Genomic DNA, 22,767 nt, shown 5'->3' with positions numbered 1-22,767 from the left:
GGCTCATATAGCCAAGCAGATGGGTCCAAAGTTTAAGCCCTTGACAATGACAGTGTGATGCATTACTTATATCTCAAGAGCAGTACTTCAATATTGAAGATGTTATGTTTGAGATGCCCATAAAACACAAAGTGGAAATGATGAGACAAATAAATCTGAACAGAGATTAAAAAATTTTTTGCTGCCATTTATTTATCATTTAACTTACGTTAAATAAAGTACAAGTTGGGAAATGTGAGATTGTAAAGGAAGAGTGTATAATTAGAAGGGCAAGAGGCCTAGTAAAAACTTCTAACGCAATAAACCTTAGTGACACCTTTCAAAAGATCGAAAAGGAAGAGTCACATGGAAGGCTAAATGTTAAAAAGAAGAATGTGATGTCAGGGGAGCCGAAGCAAGAGATTATTTCCAAAAGGAGGATGCAGTTCTGTGCCCGGAACTACACAGAACTGCTTGCTAATAGGTCAACTAAAAAGAGATTAAAAAGATGAGAGAGGCTAAACTTCTTTTAAACTTAGAAGTTGATCTCTCACCTTCCTGATTTATCTATTATTGTAACAAAGATTTCTCTAAACTAAAAAGAACATAGGATAAAGAATATAGAAAGGTAGAACATAAAAGACATGAGCAGATAAGAAACTTCAACACATTTTAGAAGACAGTCAGATCTAGTTTATATACATTTTCTTTGCAAAGTATATTATAAGCTATATTTATAAAGTTCACATAAAAGCGTATGAAAATTGATTTACTCCACCGATCTCCTTAGAAACTCATAGATACCATAGTTAGTTCAGCTAAAAAAATAAAAATAAAAATAAAATAAACTGAAGTGCTAAAAATAGGATAATTGACTGACTCAATATACAAAATAACATAGCTACAACCCAGCCAGAAGACCAGAATATTCTTCTCCAGAATAATTCTTCAAAATTTTTTTTGACTTGCTGCCAGATCATTCTGTAGTGAAACCTATCATGCATATAAAGCTTCCAATTAGCTTTTTAAAATGTCATTCTTCAATACTGGATGGCAGCCAGGGATTACCAGATATCTGAAGAAAACTTCTGTCATGGAAAATGAAGACCATAAGAAACAAACTCAAGGTGGAACTCAGAAATAACACAGAGAGCAGGGATCTGAAAGTAAAGAAGTCTGTAGTTAGCATCCTCTCAAAGAAATGAAAATGAAATGGCATCCTGAAACACAAATAGGATATTATGGAAAAGGAACATTCAGGAAAGAACATAGTAGAAATCTGCTATCAGGTACAGGATAATTTAGGACATGGATTTAAAACACAAAGTTGAGAAAATCTCATAGAAAACAGAATAAAAAGACAGAAATTACAAGAAAAATGAGCAAGTTACAGGATAAGTCTAAGAAAAACAACATTCATTTAGATAATAGAATTGCAGAAAACAGAAAATAGTTTAAAAATAAGGTAAAAGAAAACATCAATTAAATAATAGCAGAAAAATTAACAGAATTACAGAATAAATATTTCCAGGGTGAAAGTGTCCATCAAGTACCCAGTACAATAAATAAGAAAGAAAACACACCAAGGCACCTTGTCATACATTTTCATGTCTAAGGATAAAATAAAATACTAAAAATTTTCAAATGTAGAACAAGGTAGGCATAAAATAAGATTCTGTACAAGAACAGAACTTGTTTGCCTTAACAATTAGAAAATACATATTACAAATAGAAAGTGTCTTCAGATTTACCAAGGAAAAATATTTGTGGCCTAAAAGTCTATACTCAGCCAAACTTTCAATTGTTTGTGGAAAAAATAAAGCCACTTTCAGACGTGCAAGGCCATAAAAAATTGCATACTATAAATCTTTCCTCGGCAAGTAAATGGATGCTGTATTCCACCAAACTGAGGTAATAAATATAAAAGGAAGACCTGGGATCCAGAAAGTAGGAGATATAACATAGGAAAGATATGCAAAATTCATAGAATGATATGAAGAGAAATTCCAAGATAAGAACTTTCTAATTAAGTTGAGAAAAGCAACCACTACAGAATAGAGCATAGAAGATATGATGTTCCTGAGGATTACTCCACAGGATGGAATGATAGATTACACACATCTGACCATATCAAGAGGAGATAGCCAGGAAACTGAATTAGCAAAGGGTACATAGAAAAACCAAGCAAGCAAGCAAGCAAGCAAGAAAGCAGTAAAGTCATTTTCAATTCCAAGGAAATTAAAAGATGTATAAGGAATAAAATGATTGAGTTACAATGATATATAGCCATAATAAAATAAATAGTATTAATTTAAAACAAAATTGTTATAAAATTGTTATGAATTATGAGATAGTTCATAAAGTAAATAGTAAAGCAATCAATGAAATGAAAGAAGTGTTCAAGAGATTGATAAATGAATGGTATGGGAAAGAATAAAAGGATGTTACTGCCAGTTGATGAAACTATCAAAGGAATAGCGGTTTTACAGAATGAGAAAAGAGCAATAGCTTTTAGAGAGCAAGGTGAATCATAACCCCACCTTCCAATGCAGAAGTTGATTAATCAGCATAAAATGCTGAGAAAATCAGGATACCATATTTTTAAGAACTACAAGATAAATAGGGGCTGTATGATAAAATAAGATAACCTTAGAAGAGAACCAAATTTAAGTTGGATTTATAAGAAGGCAGGAAGGAGAGTAGTCAGTGAAATGGTTAAGGCTCAGTGAAGGTATTGATTATAGTATAAAGCACAGTCTAAGAGTTCAGAAGAAATAGAGAAGAAAAAAGTTAATTCTAGGAAGAGTAGTTGAGTACATTGGAGAGATGAGAGATGAAACAGAAAAGATAGCTAGGGGAGTTCTTTTTTTTTTTTTTTTTTTTGAGAGGTTTTTTTGTTTTGTTTTGTTGCTATAGGGTGCATGCTCTCGCCAGAAAGGCATAGAGAGACAGAAAGCGAGAAATCACTCCCCAGGGGGGATGGTCATGCTACAATCCCTTCCCCTCCATTCTGTGCCCGGGATCTTGGGCACACACACACATGCACCTAGCGTGAGTTTAAGCCACCGGGTCCAAGACTCGAACCTGGGTCAACTACGTGGGAGTCCAGCAACATAGCCATTACACTAACTCCTGGTGCCGAAGGGGAGCTTACATTTTGAGTTAATAAAAGGGAAATTCAGAGAATTTTGGTGTACACTGGACACTGACCAAATAGTTCAGATACAAGCCTGAGTATTCTCGTTTGCCTCTTGATTCATAATTAAAAATGTGCAGTAGCAGCAACAAATAATTGTCAAGAAATAACCACTTGGTCCAGCCCAAAAGGATGAGTGAGAGTCATTGAGCAATAATAAACGTGAACAATTCATTCATTGCTCATCTATGGATCATAGACAGGACATAGGTAGACAGGACATGTGCCTTGGGTCAACTCCAGCATTGCTGCTGGTCAGTGTGGCTACTAGTTGCTCAAATTAAAAACCTGGGGATCTTTAAAGACACTTTCCTCTCCCCACAGTCACCCCTTCCACCTCCCATTGAATCCATTACCAGCTCTTTGAATTCTGCTTATTAAATAAGTTCTCAATTCATCATTTCTCATCAACCTCATTGGCTCTGCCATAACCTAACCTATCATCCCTTACCATTACAGATGCAGTAATCAGCAAACATTTACAAAGCACCTAATATATGACAAGTATTTACTAGGTTCATTTATTTGGTGCCTAATATGTGCTGGATCCCATGAAGAGACAGTGACAGGCACCAATCCTACAATTAGAATTTCAAAAAAGTCAAATAAAACAATCTACCAAAACATGTGATTCAGGGCCCCAGAAACAGAAAGTGTAGGAGTTTGAGAGAGTAATGAAAAGGAAAAGTCATCTTTTAATCAGTTTTCTACAGATTGCCATGTGTGAAGAACAATATGTAAGTGCTTACTCATGATCCTATTCCCAGAATATACTTTTATTAATTTCAAAAGTTATAGGAGGAATAAGGGTAGCTTTGGGCTGAAGAGCCAACAACATTTAAGGATAGTCTACTTGATTGCCCCTAAATTTGACTTAATATAAGCAAATAAATAAATAAAATGTCATGTTTTTTTAAAAAAATTATCTCTAATTTCTGTTTCATAAATAAATTTATGTTGCTAAGTAAAAATAAATTAACAAATTATATGCAAGCTTCAAATTCATTTTAATTTATGCTAATTTTATTGTTGGCAAACTATAAAACAATATGGTGTATTGTGAATTTAAGTATAAGTAAGACAAGATCTCCTGGAAGAAATTGTCTGATACATAGGGAAATCGCATACGTAGTTAGGAAGCAATATGATTAGTTTGTGGTAACTCAGAGAAAGATGCTGCTTATTCTTCCTGGGGAGACATTCTCAAAGATAGTGACCTTCCAGTTAGAATGAGAACATTTTTCAAATAAACTATTGATAGCTGATGGTGATCAAGAAAAGACACCTGAACATATTCATTTATTTATTCATGATTCATTTGTTCTTCCTGGAGTTTGTTTGTTTGTTTGTTTGTTTGTTTGTTTTGAGAGGTTTTCAGTATAGGCCGCGTGCACTCACCAGACAGACAGAGAGATAGGAAGCGAGAAATCACCCCCCCAGGGGGGGATGGTCACGCTGCAATCCTTTCTCCTCCATTCTCCTCTCGGGATCTTGGGCACGTACGCACATGCCCCCGAGTTGAGTTTTAAACCACCGGGTCCAGGACGCGAACCACGGTCGACTACGTGGGAGTCCAGCAACATAGCCATTACACTAACTGCTGGTCCCCTTCCTGGAGTTTTTATTTAATATTGACCATATATCAAGCACCAGATAAATACAAAGATAAACAAAAAAGATCCTTGTCCTCAAGAGGCTTATAATCTAGGAGAAAAGGACATGAACAATAATAAATAAAGTGTTGAAAGTGCCATGACACAATCCTGTGCTGGGTTTCCTAATACGTAGTCAATTTAGCCTCAAGAAATAGGAGAAACACTGTCAAAGATGTCACAGGAATTCCTACTATGACTACAAGGTATTTTCTCCCATCCAAAGTAAAGTGTGTATAAAGATAGACGCACAATCATGTTAACAATCCAACTCTAATCTGTAGTTTCAATAGAAAGTAATTCCATGAAAATAGGGACTTTGTTCAATTCATCACTCTAGTATCTAGATCAATGTTTGGAGCATGTTGGTGATTCAATGAATACATGTTAATTGATGGAACTCATTTATGGATACAAAAAGTATATCATAAACTTTGGGGTTAAGACAGATAGTTTTGCAGAACTGAAGAAATGCCTTTTCTAACTAATACTGGGTGTTTCTGTTCTACACTGTAATTTGTGTAAAATTGAAAAGTCTATTATAGAGCTACATTTTAAGTAAGAATAGAAGCACTATAATAGCATTGTACAGAGTCAAGATTAGATTCTGGTTTGATTCTGCCTCCCAAAGCTGTGCAATGATGGGAAGTCTTTTAACATGAGTCTAATTTTTTAATTGTTAGACAAGAATAAAATATACCTTACATACTTTGCAAGATTGTTTAAGGATTCAGTGATCTAGTGTACATGCATGTCCTATATAACCTTTCAAGTGTTACGGAATTACAAAATATATACCCACATTAAATGTCTAAGCTTTAAGTATTGCAAGAATGCTTCCAAAGGTAGTCAATTAAGCAGTTTTTTTTTTTTTTTTCTTTTTCTGTTTCTCTCTAGTGCAGTGCCTGGAGATGACCACCAAACGGAAAATCATCGGCCGTCTGGTGCCGTGCCGATGTTTCCGAGGTGAAGAAGAAATTATCTCAGTTTTAGATTACTCCCACTGCAGCCTTCAGCAGGTGCCAAAGGAGGTCTTTAACTTTGAACGGACATTAGAGGAACTTTATCTAGATGCCAATCAAATTGAAGAGCTGCCCAAGGTAATTTTTCTCAACCTAAAATATACACTGTAAATGAGTATTTCGTGATTTCCAGAGACTTAGCATAATGATACTGTTAACTAAGGCCTTCTATCTGGGTAAATGACAAATTGTTGAAATTGTTGTAACTTCCTGCAATATTCTCATTACCTTTTAATACTATGCAATTTGTAACTTCACATGATATATTAATAGCAATTGAACTTCATGGAAGTAATTATTTTATGGATTACGCCTTGTTATTTTAATTTTAAAAGCCTCCATAAAAATACAGAATGGAGAGTTGAGATCTATAGTTTATGTTTAGAAAACAAGAAAAACAATGACATCTTCTATTCCAAAACTGAAAATATTATGTTGTATATTAAAGTGACATTGTTTTAAAACCTTGAGTTATGTGTTCTAACAAATGCTTTTATACACACACACAAAGTACTATTACAGAAAGTATGATAGTTTTGGTCCAGTTGCAGTGGCACATGCTGCTAAGATTCTGTGCTCCACAAGAGGCCCACGTTCAACCAGTCATTATGGCATGTGCCTGTACCTCCAGCTACTTGGGGAGGCTCAGGCAGGAGGATTTAAAGACCTTGTCTGGGGTAAAAAGTGAAATTTTTGTTCCTGAATTTTAAAGATTTGATCATTACAAATATGACTAAATTTATGTGGCATATATTGAATAGCTAGTAAAAATAGTTTATTAAAAGTTACGTTGAACTTGGTACATGCATTTGTGCACATGAGCATGTCCACATTGCCATTCTAACATTGTGCTATGCAAAGAAAGCCAGGTCTCCCACGACATTGTTTTGAAAAGTCTCTGTTCTCGATTACTGAAAAGATTAGATGGTAACAGATTAGCTAAGACAGGCCAAAAGCCATCCAGCAGAATTGTTCCAAGTTTAAACCAGTAGGGGCCAGCAAGTGACATGGTGATTAAAGCTCTGGATTCCCACATGGCTGACCACAGTCCAAGTCTCCAACCCAGTGGCGTGAAAATCACACTGGGCACATGTGCTTGCATGCCCAAAATCCTGAGAGGAGGATGGAGGAGAAGGGACTGCTGCATGGCCATCCCCCTTGTTGGGTGACTTCTCACTTTTCTTCTCTCTCTTTCTCTCTCTCTCTCTCTCTCTCTCTCTCTCTCTCTCTCTCTCTCTCTTTCCTCCTACTCCTACTCCTCCTCCTCCTCTTTCCTGCAAATGTATGCATCCAATGACCAAAATCTAAAAAAAACAAAAATTTAAACTAGTAGAGCCCCTAAGTGACTCAGATTAAGTAGTTGTCCTGTTATTTACCTGCAAAGGATGTGTATGACTGAAAGCGAAAAAAAAAATGCCATGCACTACATTTCCACAGTTTATACTAAAAAAGAAAATTGCTAGATATTTAATTATCAGACAAACAATATATCCCACAATAAAAACTTAATGTTCATTATCAAACTCTGAGATTTCAATGTACTGATCAAAGCAAATTATGAATAATTGGTTCCATTTAAGACTTGAATTGTAATGTTTATATAGCACTTCAAAGTTAAGAATAATTTAATGTGTACATACTCTTAAAATGGTATGTCTTTTTTTTTCATTTCCTTTCTTTTTTTTCTTTTCTTTTTATTGCCATAGAGTGCATATACTTGTTAGTAAGTGAAAGAGAGAAAGTACCTTCCAATGGGTCATGGTCACACTGCAATCCTTTTTCCTCTATTTCTCCATTCCATCAAGATTTGGGGCATGCATGCACATATACCTTGTGTGTTTTGAAGCCACTGAGGCTGAGATTCAAATTTCAGTGGATCATATAGTATCCAGCTCCCAATGTACAGTGCATAACTGCTGTGCTAAGAGAGATACTTCATTTTGACAACCTAATTGTCATCTTGAGTATTTCTTCAGAAGGTCTGGGTCAGTCCTAAAAAAGTTGGTTACGTGGATTATCACCAGGCTTGTACATCAAATGTAGGCTGGAATGAAGTGAGCTATCTCTCCCACCAGACTAGAAACTACATAAGGGTGCGGATGATGAAAGATCTTGTAAGTCATATGGCATTGTTTAAATTAATGCTTTAGTGAGAAGATGCCATTATTCATCTTACCAGCAGCCTGAGTAGGCTTAGAAGAGAAATCTGAAGATACTGTATTTAGATAATTAAAAAATAATAATAAATAAAAATAATGTAAATATATCAAATACTTAATATATTTCCTCCATGTATTTGAATAAGGAGAAATTATTAATTATTCTATATTATTATTATGGCTTATATATTGCAAAGATCTTTCATATGCTCTCCGAAAATATTCCTGTGTTCCTAAATTCAATTCTGTTACTTTCATAAAACATTCCTTTAAGATATGTACTTTGTTAAAGTATTTGATATATTGAGATATGATCTAAATTCTCTGGCATGAGATATGATTATAATACAACATGAATAAATTATACTTATACATTATTAGAAAAGTAGAAAATTAAGAAACAAAAAGAAAGATGTATGAATTAGGGTTCATTATGTGTGTTTCAATAATAGAAAATTCAGTTGAAACTAACTTTTCAAAGAAACAGGCTTCATAGGCTTACGTAAGTGAAGGTCTGTCTCAGGACAGGACTCATCACTGATTTGTTTTAAATTCACCTTGCGTGGAATCAACTTTGTTCTAAGGTTGATTTCTCTCATGGGGACAGAAGAGTTGCAACAGTTGGGTTTCACTTTATTCAGTATCCCAAAAGAGAAATATCTGACTCCTGAAAATTCTCTCTTTCTGAGAAGGACAAGAATTGCTTAACTAACTTGTCCTTAGATCGCTTTAGTTTTTTAATAGTGTCACAAGTTTTTTGCAGTTCAATTTATTTGTTATTTGATTATAGAATATTACTATGACAAGAAAAATGGAATTTTTACAATGATTGGGATAAGTAATAATGGGAGGTCTCTGTGGAGTTGTGATTGCTAGCAACAATACAAGGAGAAGAGATGGAAAGACTGTTGGAAGATGACCACAGTGTACACTACAAAAAAATTGCCAAAAAATGATGATTTTACAAAGAAAATCTGCTTTTAATTTAATTTAAGTCTACTTGTAAAGCTGTAATGACTTCTGGGCAAAACACTGAGCTTTTTGAGGATTTAAGTCTTCAAAATTAAAGGTTGTTTTTAGTTTTTTCTTTTCTTTAGAGAGAGTGATTTTTGCTATAGAGTATGTGCATTTGCCCTAGAGGCAGAAAGAGAGAAAGTAAGAGAAATCACCTCCCATGGGAGATGGCCACACCACAGTCTCTTCTCTTGCATTCTCCTCTTAGGATCTTGGGCAAGCATGGACACACACCTCGCATGAGTTTTAAGCTGCCAGGTCTGGGACCCGAACGGAGGTTGACTACATGGGAGTCCAGCGATATAACCTGGTCCCTATGTCTAAAATGAGAGAAAGACAGACACACACAGACATGCACTTCCAAACGAGTCTTTATGATGTGATCCACTTCCAGTCGCACCCAGTCCAGATTACAGGCACACACACATGTACCAGGCAGGCACAGAGAGGTACTAGGTGAGACATAATCTCAGGACATTTCTCATGTGGGTTCAGCTGTGTTACCACTGTGCCACTCTCAGGCCCAAAGATTAAAGTCTGTTTGTTTGTTTTAGTTTTGCTATAGGGCAGATGTGCTCAGTGGAGAAAGACAGAGAGACAGAGAAAGAGTGAGCAATCACCCTCCACCCCTGGGGGAATGGCCACTCTACAATCCCTTCTTTTCCATTCTCCCCTCCAGACTTTGGACAAACATGCACACACACTCAGTTTGTTTTTTCAAGCCTCTGGATTCAAGCCTCAAACTGCCTAGCCGGCCATGTGGGATACAGCTGCCTTAACCACCACATCATTAGCTTGCCCAGAGTTAAGTATTTATGCCTGCCAATTTATTTTTTTTATTGTATTCCTCTGGTATGTTACTATTATGATTTCAGATTTTTTGAATAATAAGATAAATATTTATATTCTTGATATTACATGTGGTAAGAATTACCTTTTGTAAATGTTCCTATTCTTTGTTTTCTGATATTTTATGCAAAGAATATTCCAGCTGATCATGAATTTCTACTCTAAAATGTTCTACAATAGACAACAAAAATTCAAGGTTAATGGCATCAAGAAAGAGATGTCCAGTATGCTATAAAAGATGCAAAAAATAGATATGAAAGAACAGGAAGTATTTTCATTAGCAATATTTCAATCTGTGTTACTAAATTTTTTGTACTAAAAGGTAAAAAATGAAAAATGACATGCCTTTCACCCAGTGATAGAAACCACACAGCTTATAATTTAGTCTGGTTTTGCTTGTTATTTTGAATTAGGAATTTAAAATTATAGACAAGAGCAATAGACTGTAATAAGTGTATATTATATATGAAGTAGTGTGGGAAGGCAAATGTGGAAAAAAGGCAGTAAAAGCACAGAGAAACTTCTTAAAACTAAAAAGGAAGTTTTAAAAAAGAATATGAATAATTTTGAAAAAGCTAATGTTTAACCAAAATTGAAAAAACATGGAGAGTGAAGTTGGTAGATGAAGTCAAATTAACCATGTGTAAAAAAGAACAGGATTAAGCACCATATTTTCAAAGTTTTCTTTATTTAGAAGTTTAAAACCTCCATTCAGAAGTATTTTAGAGATGAAGAACATGAACTTTGGACTCAGACCAACCTGGGATTAGATCCTGGGACTGTCATTTGATTGGGAAGGTTATTTCCTAGAAGTCTCAGTTTTTTAAATAGCAAAATTAGGAAAATTTTGGGTAATTAGAAGATAAATAGATAGGTAGATAGAAAGACAGATAGAAAAATACCATAAATATTGAGTAAGTTAATGCATGTGGAGTCCCTAGAATAGAAAAATACTCAATAACAGTAAAAACCTATTCTGATTCTATCTGAAGTAAGATTTCCTTGTGCATTTCCCTGGATTAAAAAAAAAAAAGGAAGATTTTGTAATATCAAAGGGACAGTTTTAGGTATTGAATATCCAACACAAAATTTCGTGGCATGACTTCATTACTCTCAGAAACCTCTAATGACAGCTTTTAGGAAAACATTCCCCTGTCCACATGCGTTATAAATGGTAAGAATTGACTCTACACAGTTACACCAGCACATTTGTGTTCATCCCACTGCTTTCCTGAGGAATTTCCTTGACTCAGAAGATCACAGTATTATAGTATTTTTGAATAGATGCAAACTTGAAGATAATGTAATTTACTTCTCACTTATTACTAATAAGTAAATCCAGACTGGAAAAGTTCATTGATTTCACTCAAGCCACATGGCATGTTAGAACCTTATCCAACACTGTTATCAAAAGTATGTACTGGAGGTGAAGAAACTAATAAGGGTCTTGGAAGAAAATATTCCAAACCTAGAGAGGCACTCAAATATCCAGACCCAAGAAATACAAAGGATCCCACAGAGAATTGACCCAAGAAGATTCTCTTGAGAAACATCCTAGCCAGATTGACTATAACCACAGAAAGAGACAAGATACTAAAATTGGCAAGAAAGGTCAAGTTACTTTCAAAGAATGTCCCATAAGGCTAACATCGAACCTCTCATCAAAAACAATGCAAGCAAGGAAAGAATGGGAAAATATATTCAAAGTGTTAAGTGAAGAACAATTTCAAACAAGTGTACTATACTCAGCAAGATTATCTTTCATATGGGAAAAAAAAGACAAAAATATTCTCAGATAAACAAAACCTGAAAGAATTTACCAACACCGAACCAGCTCTCCAAGAAGTGCTGAAGAGTGTACTATACCAGGAAAACTAAAGTTGGACACACAGAATCAGAGTATAAGAAACAATCAAGAGAATGGCCAGCCTAGTGGTAGGGGCAAGTTTGATTTGAATGTTAACTTCCAGAGTTTAAATGGAAAGATCAGACCACAGTAACACTGCAAATTTAATAGAAGAGAGATGAATTATGTGAGTCTGAACTAGTGAAATAGAGTTTTTTACTTTAGACTAAAACATTACTAATTTTCTTTGATGCTTTGATTTCCAGATTTCAGAATTTTTGTCATCTCTTAAACTGTTGATAGGTTCATCTACCTACTAATCTGAATCCTAACCTTGTTTCTGGCTTTAATTTTTAAGCAAATTTTTCTTAATATTTTTAAATTTCGATCTATTAAAACTAAAACTTTTTTAAAATTAAAAATACTATTTATAATGCATTTTTAATATTATTTTATTTAATAACTGCAGTAAGCTATATAGCCCCAGCGAGGTGCTACTGTATAATATGTTCACTTTACTCACTGAGATTTACACCTAAAGTCAGACACGAGTTCATAAATATATATTTATCCAGCTGTGCCTGCTATTGAAATTAAGATCTTTAGTGAATCAATAAAAGTGAGAAAAAAATGTATGTATTGGGAAATGAGAGATTCTGCTGTAATACAATAAATAAAAACCTCAGTGGATATTTGAACAAAAGCTTAGCTTTATGTCCCATAAATGTTGGCAGTGACATTGCTCTTCAGGAATAGAAAGCAAATAGTTCAACTTTTCACCCAATGCATAAATACCTACTTACTATTTCTCTTGCAAAAAACCATACAACTTCTTCATGAATCTTTATATTAAGAGAAGAAATCACTAATTTAGGAGGCAGATCATTATACCACTGGAAAGTTTTTGGGGTTTTTTTTGAACATTCTATAACACATTGATGATGCTTCTTCACTTACCTATGTGTTCAAGATTTAGCTAGGAATTCAAGGTGATATAAAGATTATTGAGGCATGCCTTTCCTGGACAAGAAACTATGCTTTCAGCATTACTATCTTGATCCATCAAATATTTTAAAGAGATTTATATACTTTATCTTTTTTTTATTTTTAATTTGCAAAGGGTGTGTGTACTCACCAGAGAAAGACATGGAGAGAGAGAAAAAGTAAGAAAGCGCCTGTCATGGGGAATAGTCACATCACAATTCCTTCTCCTCTATTTCCCCTGTTTTCAGGATTGTGGGCACACATGCCCATGCGCCTAGTGTTTTTGTTGGTTTGTTTTTTGTTTAAGAGAGATTTTCGCTATAGGGCATATGTGCTCACAGAAAAGACAGAGAGATAGAGAGAGAGAAAGTGAGAACCCCTCCCCCCCCAGGGAGATGGCCACACCACAATCCCTTCTGCTCCATTCTCCTCCCAGGATTTTGGGCACACATGTACATGTGCTCTGAGTGAGTTATAATCCACCAGGTCTGGGACTTCAACCACGGTTGACTATGTAGGAGTCCAGCAATGTAACCATTACGGCATCTGTTGGTCTTCCTAGCATATTTTTTCAAGTTGTTGAATCTGAGACTTGAATGTGCATTTGGCCATGTGGAATACAGCTTCCTTCACCATGCCACACTATATCCTTAAAGCTCTTTTCCAAGACTAACTTCCAAGGGTTTTTGGCCATGTTTTATAAAGACATGCTTTCTAGACTCTTAACCATCTTGATTATTTTCCTCTACACACCTTCTAGTTATTAGCTTGGTTTTAGACATTGATTTATCAAATAAAAATATTTACCCCAACAAAGCAGCAAACAAAATGTAATAGAACACAAGAGAGTGAGGTCTGAGTGGGAGTGGATATCTGAGTCATCATCCTAGAATGTGAGAGTTCAAATTAGGAGAAAAACAAACAAACAAACAAATAAAAACCAGCAAAAAGCCCTTAGAGAGGAAGGAAGAAGACAGTTGCAGAGAAACAAATATTAAAAGTGGCGTGGTGATTGAGGTGCTAGACACCCACAAGGCTGGCCAGGATCTTTTGGCTTGGTTTCTAACCTTCCTTCTAACTCTCTTTCTCATGAATAAAATAATAATAATAATAATAAAATTAAATTATTTAAAAGACAAATAAAAATTAAAAAGCAAAATAAGAGTACAGACTCACCACTTGAACTTCCCTAGAGGTTATTGATATTTCCCCTAGCAGTCATGACAACTTTGTACACAGGAATAAAATTGAGAAATTGAATTATGTTCATGAAGCCAAAATACCCTATGAATTAGAGGAATGTAACATTTCAGTTGATTTTGGTCTGTGTTTCTGTAGCTTGCCAAAACCTACAGGTTCTCATGAACTGAAGAAAAGGACATGGCAACTTACTGTGTAGCACTTTAAAGGTAATTCTGACTGTTCCTAATCTCCCAAGACACTTGAGATATAAGATCTTGAGCATTTCACTTGGAGAGACCTCAAATTAACTGTTTTAAATATGAGGAAATTGAGGTTCTTCTTTCCTACTAGAGTGCCATAAAACACTCAAGAGTAGACACAAAACTAGTCAAATTAGGGAAGTCATGTAGCTCTTAAAATAATTACCAGGAAAACCGAGCATGCATTAACATAAATATGAATCTATACATTCTTAAAGATTGCTTTGTTTCTGGAGCCAATTAAATGTCTTCATTTGAGGCTGGATTTACCACTGTAAGACCCAGATCAGTAGATCCCAGACGTCTAGATTTCAAAATCCAGTGATAAGTGGGGACTGACATTTCTCTCCTGTCTCTCTCTCTCTCTCTTTGCTGAGTAAACACCTCTTTGTCTTTTGCTAAGTAAACATTTTTAAATTCTCATACATGACTTTTATTTTTTGTTGTAAAAATTTTTTAACAGTCATATATCAACAACACTAATAAACAGAATAAATAGTATCACTTCACAACTTTTTTTAATAGAAGTTTTACTGGTATATAATTTGCATACCATCAAATTACAAACCTTTACCAAGTTTATAATTCTGTGGCTTTATTATATTCACTGAATTGCACACCATCACCACTAATTTTAGAACATTTTCATCACACCTCTGAAAAATCCCTCACGTCTTTAGTAGTATCTCTGTATTTCCTGTGTCCTCTTCCCCTTGACAACCTTTTCACCAACATAGATAAATCTGACAACCTTTTCACCATGGATTTGGATATTGAAGACATTTCACATAAACAGAATATACAGCATGGGACCATTTGTGACTGAATTCTCCACTGAGCATAATGTTTTCAGATTTATCTATGTTGTAGCATGGATCAGCACTTCATTCCTTTTTATTAACAAATAATATTCCTCTGCATGGATATACCATATACTATGTTTAAAAATTGAACACTTTTGTGAAATGCAGAAAATTGTTGTAAAATATGATTTTGGAGGCCAGCAGATGGTATTGAATTTAAAGTAGCTGGATCCCACATGGCTGACAGTGTGGTTTGAGTCCCAGACCTAACAGCTTGAAAAACGTCGTGGGCATGTGTGTGACGGCTGAAAAACCTGATAGAAAAAGAGAGGAGAAAGGACTGTGAAGTGACCATCCCCCCAGGGGGTGCTTTTTAAACTTCCCTTCTCATTCTCTGTCTCTGTTTTCAAAGAACGCTCACTATAGCAATAAATAAATAAATAAATAAATGTTTTTCTATTGTATATCTATTATGTGTGTGTGTGCGTGTGTGGGTGGGTGGGTGTATAATTTTTTTTAATATAGTTCATTAGTTGAGGCTTTATATTAACTCCAGTACTCAACTTCTTTCAGCATTTTGTTTTAATTTATTGTTGAAATTCAATTTCATAAAGCTATGTATTAAAAAATGAAAGTAGGATCAGCTCACGACCTGGTGGTTAAGTGAGCTGGATCCCACATAGCCAACCATGCAGCTCAAGTCCCAGACCTGACAGCTTAAAAACATGCCATATACTTTTGTGTGAGTGTGTGTCCAAAATTCTGTAAGGAAGGAAAAATGGAGAAGGGACGGTAGCCTGGCCATGCTCCATGGAGGGGAGGAGATCTTTCTTACTTTCCCTTTCTCTGAGTCTCTCCACAGTGAGTGCATTGTGCCCTCTATTAAGTTAAAAAATAATGAGAACAAATGTTTAACTATATTATACTCATATAGAATTGTGTCAGTAAACTGGGAGGTGGCTAAAAAACACAAATTCCATATCCACAGTTGTTTCTTCTGAAAAAAAAAACAGACATTAGAAGCCATCTCCAGGCCAGGGTGGCAAGGAAAACTGTAAGGTTCTCACTGTTCCGTGTTGGTCACTCATGCCAAGCCATGTAGCTGAAACTGATCATCCATTATAAAGCAGTTGGAAATTTGTCAAAGAAAAGATGTTTTAAACTGGTGAAAATGCTGTCATGGCCTGGCTCCAGTCACTGGCCTGTGAAATTGCAGAAATTCTCACAAACTCTTCAGAAAATAAATGAGCAACCATGATACATCTGAGTCACAGAGTAGTCAGCCAGCCGGTAAAAGAGAGCTCCAAGTTAATCACCAGCAAACGGCTCTGACAACCGTGGTGGAGATGCCGGGCCGACCCTACATGCAGAGGCCAAGCGAGCTTTCTCCTGAGACTTTGCTCTTGCTCTGTCTTCGGCAGACTTGCTTTTCCCGGTGTTCCTTCGTGTTCTTTAGGTGTGAGCTCAAACATCACCTGAGAAGCTTCTCCATTATCTTATACAAATAATAACAGCCAGAACCATCATCACCACTTGCTCCTCTCCAACACAATTTTAAGCTAATGGTCTCTTCAGAGTTACCTAGGAAAACTTGATTATGTTAACTAGTATTAGGATCCTGCCTAATACTTACTCATCGCTATAATACAACAGCACAAATAGCCTCCTCTGATATGGTATTATTTTACAGAGTAAGAACTTTGAGAGTGACCAGAGGTCAGGCACAAAAAGTAAAGTTGAAGCATAATCACATGCACGTAATGAGAATTAAACTGTTCCATTAACAGATTTTCCTTTTTTTTAATTTTTGAAATTGATTTCGAGAATTTGGATGAGATGGGATGGTTTTTGTGGTTCCTACGTAATACAGTGCACTCTTCACATTTTTACTTCCTTTTTTTAATTTTTTTTAATTTTTTCATTTTTCAGAAGTTGCCTGTGTCCTCATCAGTGAGACAGAGAGAGAAGAGGTTTTACAGGATACATAGGGTTCTTGGTTCTTAGTGTCCTCCAACAAAGAATTGAAGATAGACATCAGCAGATATTCAAAGCGTTTAGAAACTTGATTTAACTAAACAAAGCAGAGTACACTCTCTGTAAGGGAGAGTAGGATGGTTGAAGTCAGACTAGCAAGCCATGGGATCATCTGGAAGGATTTCTTTTATGTTGGCTCTGGTTCCCTCTCCTAGTCCCTTTCCTGACTGACCTTCTTTCATCACTAGGTTGTCTTTGACAGTCAAGCACTTCCATAACACACAAGCCCATGCAAGGTGTGGGGGTGGGGATTGTAAACTACAATGCTAATACATACTAAGTGAGCACAGGTAGCTTAAAGACATGCCCTAGGCCTTGTGTGCATGTTCGCCTTGAGGCAAGCTGGAAGGTATGAGTTGGCCATGAGGCAAGGAGGGCAAGAATTCCATCTTGAGGCAAGGCAGAGACTTCCCTGGAGTGACTGATACCCTTCCTGTTAGGAATTGTTGACTACAGGCCAGACCAATCCAGACAGGAACCTGGGCAGGGAAGGTGGGGAGAGAGAAGAAGCAGGCCTCTCTTACCTTCCTCAAGTTTAACTGCTTTTTAACAGAAGGAGAAAGCAACCCCCACAACGGGACCTGATCACACCACCATCCCTTCTCCATTTTCCATCCATGATATTTGGGGCATGCATGTGGATGAACCAGTGTGTTTTTCAAGCCAGTAGGTCTGAGATTCTAACTGCATGATTGACCATATAGGACGTAATTTTTTTTTCCTTTTTTTTTTTTTTTTTTTTAGAGAGGCTTTTGCTATAGGGTGTGTGCGCTCGCCAGACAGACAGAGAGAGACAGAGAGACAGAAAGCAAGAAATTGCACCCCAGGGGGGATGACCACTCCGCGATCCCTTCTCCTCCATTCTCCTCTTGGGATCTTGGGCATGCACACACACGCGCCCAGCATGAGTTTAAGCCACCGGGTCCGGGACTTGAACCATGGTCGACTACGTGGGAGTCCAGCGACATAGCCATTACGCTAACTGCTTGGGACCTAATTCTTTAACTGCCAGGCCATGGGCCAACTCTTTCATCCTTTTCAAACTCTGAGTACTTTATCCATGCAAATCAGAGTTGCCACACAATATTTTGTCAAATAAAGGAATGTTCTAGCTTTAATAACAGTCAAGGAGTGATGTCATGGAATATACTTATATGTCTAGAAGAGAGATATCTACTGAAATTCTTTCCAAATTTAATGTTTTATGATGCACTAGTTTGAACTTTATTTTAATTGCCAGAGGTCATGTGCACTCACCAGAGGAGACAAAGATGAGGAGAGTGAGAAAGCACCCCCCCACAGTGAAGTGTGGTCACACTGCAATTGCTTATTGTCCATTCTCCATCCTGTCAGAAGGTGCCCTTGAAAGGAAGATCAGGGTTCTAATGCCATAAGGAGAGTGAATGCAGAAAAGCAAATGAACAAACAAAACATTTTCCAATATTCTACAAATGTTATATCTTCAGTTTCATTGATTCTTCTTCTCATTAATTGATATTTTACTTAAATGTAGTAGGCTTTTGGACTATTATTTGAAATCAAGGGCATTTGCTCATTTTGTGAGTTCTAATGAGATCTAAAGGAGTCACAGGAGGAACATTCGAAGGGGACAAATTTTGAGACACAACTTTATAGTTGAATAAGCATTGATTATTTTATGTTTTTCTTCTACTAAAAAAGAATTTTTTGAAGTGAAAGAATCTACATGTCACTATAGTTGCTGATTAAACAATTAGCACAATTGAGAAATATGAAATAATTTGGCTCTAGTTTAAACATGACCTAAATTTGCAAATGTAGAGCATAAGTATAGCTACTTGTTTAATACAGTTGTCTCATTTAAAATTTTCATATTAAAAATAACTGCCTTACATGTTTCATTCATAAACATGGAGTTGTTCTAACCTTGACATTTTATATAAGTGCCCAACATGTATCTATGGAAGGTTCTCCTTAGATCCTGGGTTGAAATGAAGGTGGCAAATATGACTTTTTTTCAACTCTTATTTCTTCACTGATATCTAGAGTGCATTATTTTGTCTTCTGGTATCAAAAGTTTACAATTTTTCTAAATATGTAAAGCTGTATTCAGCATAAAAATGTTTCATATATATATATATATATATGCATAAGTGATAAATAATCAAAATTTTACTGTTTTATCTCTTGCCCGAAGCATTTTTCTCCTACTCTGTTCTTTTATTGCAATTACTTTGGCATTCAAATGAACAATTTTTTTCCTAATAAATAAATAATGTTAGTAAACTCTCTAGAGACCTAAGAAAGAGTGAGATGAAGAATAGATCAGAAAAAAAGAGTTTGTATGTGGAAAATATTAGATAATTTTCTCTTAGTCAGCTTATCTTTATTTAAAAACTTCTATTTGAAATTTTTTAGTATCAGCAACTCTTAAGTATGTGTGTCAATGTGAAACTTCCATATCATAGTAAGTCATTTTTTGAGTTGTTTTACAATCTTTCGACCAAAGAATTCTCATGCCATCCCTTATTTCTAACCTTAACACAAATAGCAAATCTCACTGAAAGCTAATCAAATAACTCATTTGCTGATTTCCACTGCTAATTTTTGGGAAATAATATTTTTTAAAAAAATCAAATTTTAGGTAAAATGTATCGATCAATTTCTTTGTTCATTCAGGAAACATTTCTTGAGCAGTATTCATGCTGATACTGTTAGAGGTGCTGAAAATACACCATAGAGCAAGTTCTCATTCTCTTCAACTCTATCTAGTTGCAAAAGGAGAATGTAAATAAATGGTTAAAAAAAAATGTTAGGTAGTCGCAAATGCAACGATGAAAGTAAAGCTGGAAAATTTCTGGGAGATTCCTCAGGTTGAAAGGGCAATAAATGACTCTGTAAGGAGTGTTTTTGTTTCTTTGTTTATTTTGGTTTTGCTTTATTTAGTTTTTGTTTGTTTGTTTTTATTACCTTCATGAGAGAGTGAGAGACCAACACTTTCCACAGGGTCCTCACATCATCCTTCCTTCTGCCACCGGCCAGGATCACAGATGCACCCAACTTACTCAGGTAGACCATAGACACAAATTCGGATCCTTCTCTTTTTTGAGAGAGAGAGAGAGAGAGAGAGAGAGAGAGAGAGTTTTCTATAGGGTGTGTGCTTGCTGGACACAGAGAAAGTGAGAAAACACCCTCCATGGGGTATGACCCATGCAATCTCTTCTCCTCCATTCCTCTTTCTGGATTTTGGACATGCATGCATATGCACTGGACATGAGTTTCAAGTCACCAGGTCCAGGACTCGAACCATAATGGACTATGTGGGAGTCCAGCACCTTAACCACTACACCACATGCTGGCTCCATCTGGAGCTCTTTTGTATGTTCTCCAGCATTGCACAACAGCCCCTGACCACCTGCACCACCATAGATGATCTAAAGGTAGCCTTTTATGTCAAGTATTGAATGGCAGTGACAGGCAGGGCTCCAGCATGCAAGACCTGGGAAAAATATTCCAGGCAGAGAAGTTACTCTATAGTAAGAATGAGTGTAGCATATTCAAAGAGCAGAAATAAAATGGGTGTGTAGTGATGAGAGGAAGAGTCATATGAGACACATTGGGAGCTATAGGTAGGAAGATGGTGGGAGAGAGAGCTTAAAAGAGTTGAAAGCATATATCTCTGGAGGAAAGATTGTGAGGTGCAAATGAGAGAATGCAGAACTGAATAACAATTTTACAAAAATAAAAGCTAATTTAAAAAAGAAAAAAACAATTTAGTTTGAAGAGAAGAGCACCAGGGATTATCTCTGTGGTAGATTGGATCAAATCTGATTATTTATGCTACTTCCTTAAGAAAATGATTCATAAGACACACTGATAAAAGTGAATGTCCAGGGTCAGTAGGTGGCATGGTAGTTTAGGTGCTGGACTCCTGCATGAGCGACAGTGGTTTGAGTCCAGGACCTGGTGATTTGAAACATGCTGGTCATGTGTGCTTGCACGCAGGCCCCAAATCCTGAGAGAATAATGGAGGAAAAGGAATTGTGGTGTAGCCATCCCATCTGGAGGTTAATTTCTCACTTTCCCTCTCTCTCTCTCTTTCTGTCAAATGCATAAACCCTATGGCAAAAAACTAAACAGACAAAAAAAGTAAATGTCCATGCTCAACTAAATTATAAAGCTTCATTTGAGCAAATAACATGACATAGCACATAAAAATATAATTTCATTCAAGTGTATTGATTTCTGCTATCAATTCTTTTTACTAGTTCTTACTATAGTTGTTACCTGGTTATTACACATTTTCATGTTTTTAATTTCCTGGCTCAGTCCTAGTATATGACTTGACAATTTGTTCTACTCTAGAGAAATAGTTCTCCATTAATTCCAAAGTCTGGTTTTATTCTAGAAATAGGACTAAACTGCTGCATTAGTAGAGTGCCCTCTTTGATCTGGAACCAGTTCAAGATCCAGTTCTTGCCCAGGAACTCCTGGGACGTCAAGATAGTCAAGCAATGGGACTAGCAGTTAGCATAATGGCTGTGTCGCTGGACTCCCATGTAGTCTACTGCAGTTCGAGTCCTGGACCCAATGGCTTAAACTCACGCCGGGCACATGTGCGTGCATGCCCAAGATCCCAAAAGGAGAATGGAGGAGAAGGGATTGTGTCATGATTTTCTTTTCCGGGGGGTGATTTCTTGCTTTCTGTCTCTCTGTCTCTCTCTGTCTTTCTGGCAAGCGCATGCGCCCTATAGCAAAAACTTCTCCAAAAAAAGAAAAAATAAAAGATAGTTAAGCAATTCTCACCTTGTTGTAGGAACATGGAATTACATGGAATTATTTCAGAGTAATTATGATGCTCGTTTTCAGTAGAACTGGCCTCTAGTCATATGTAAAAATTACTGTGTCAACATTTACTTAGAAAAATTAGTAGTGCTTATGAGTCCTTGAGATAGGATCTACTATAGCTTTATCTTTCTATAATGACAATTAATTAAAACATTTCTCAGAGAGAAACAAGAACGTGCTGTAGAATCAAATGCAAAAGTTATCTTAATTATGAAGATGAAAAATCATGTTTGCTCTATTCCATAATTAGAGGTACTGTGGTAGAAAAGTTTAAGAGATCCTGAACTAGGCTACAGAGATAATCAGTGGTTCCTTTGGTGCTGAGAAATGATGGGAAAGAGGAGGAGCAAAGGATATGAGTAATGAAAGCTCACTCTTATTGTCTGCTAATAGCATTATTCTAAATGTCAGCTGCAAGATTCCACAAGAAGCAGAGCAGTTAAAAGTAAAATGTCTGGTGTAGTGTAGAGCACTGTGGCCTTGGAGTGAAGCAGACTTGAATTTGAATCCCAGCTTGGAAAGGTTCTCAACCTCGGATTTTTCCCTATAATGGAGAAAAAAACATATACTTTGCAGGATTGTTTTAACTGTATTTAATGCTGTCATCTACCAACTTTGTGATAATTCTTCTTCACTGTTACAAATTAGATAATAGTGAATGTGAAGTATGAGTATTGGGCCTGCAAAATGTGAACATTTCACTAATAGTAGTGATTGTTATAAGCTGAAATACCATAAAGAACACAAAAATGTTGTTATTTTTCTATAAAAAGAAATGATAGTGTCACTTTCCAGGAAAAAAGTTAACATTTTTTTCTAAATTTTCAGTGGTATAAAATGGGGGAAAAAAATTGCAGACATTTTTTCTTTGTTTTGCTTTCCTGATAAAAAGGAAGACTTTTTGTTGACTTTTTTGGCAGGCTTGTGTGTGTGTGGAGGGGGGGGGGGGATGTGTGTATG

The 22,767-nt window shown here is 36.0% G+C and overlaps 1 protein-coding gene across 1 annotated transcript in view; it reads left to right on the top strand.

The window, feature by feature from the left end:
- The window catches only part of LRRC7 (leucine rich repeat containing 7), a 543,267-nt gene that overhangs the window by 201,467 nt on the left and 319,033 nt on the right, over positions 1-22,767 (top strand). The window contains exon 3 of the mRNA XM_006167144.1: positions 5,725-5,927. Within this exon, the coding sequence (XP_006167206.1) occupies positions 5,725-5,927 (203 nt within the window). The remainder of the gene's footprint in view (positions 1-5,724; positions 5,928-22,767) is intronic.

This window comes from Tupaia chinensis, unplaced genomic scaffold, assembly GCF_000334495.1.
Source record: "Tupaia chinensis unplaced genomic scaffold, TupChi_1.0 Scaffold144529_1, whole genome shotgun sequence".
Taxonomy (NCBI): Eukaryota; Metazoa; Chordata; class Mammalia; order Scandentia; family Tupaiidae; genus Tupaia; species Tupaia belangeri.
This window is presented reverse-complemented; position numbering and strand designations above follow the sequence as displayed.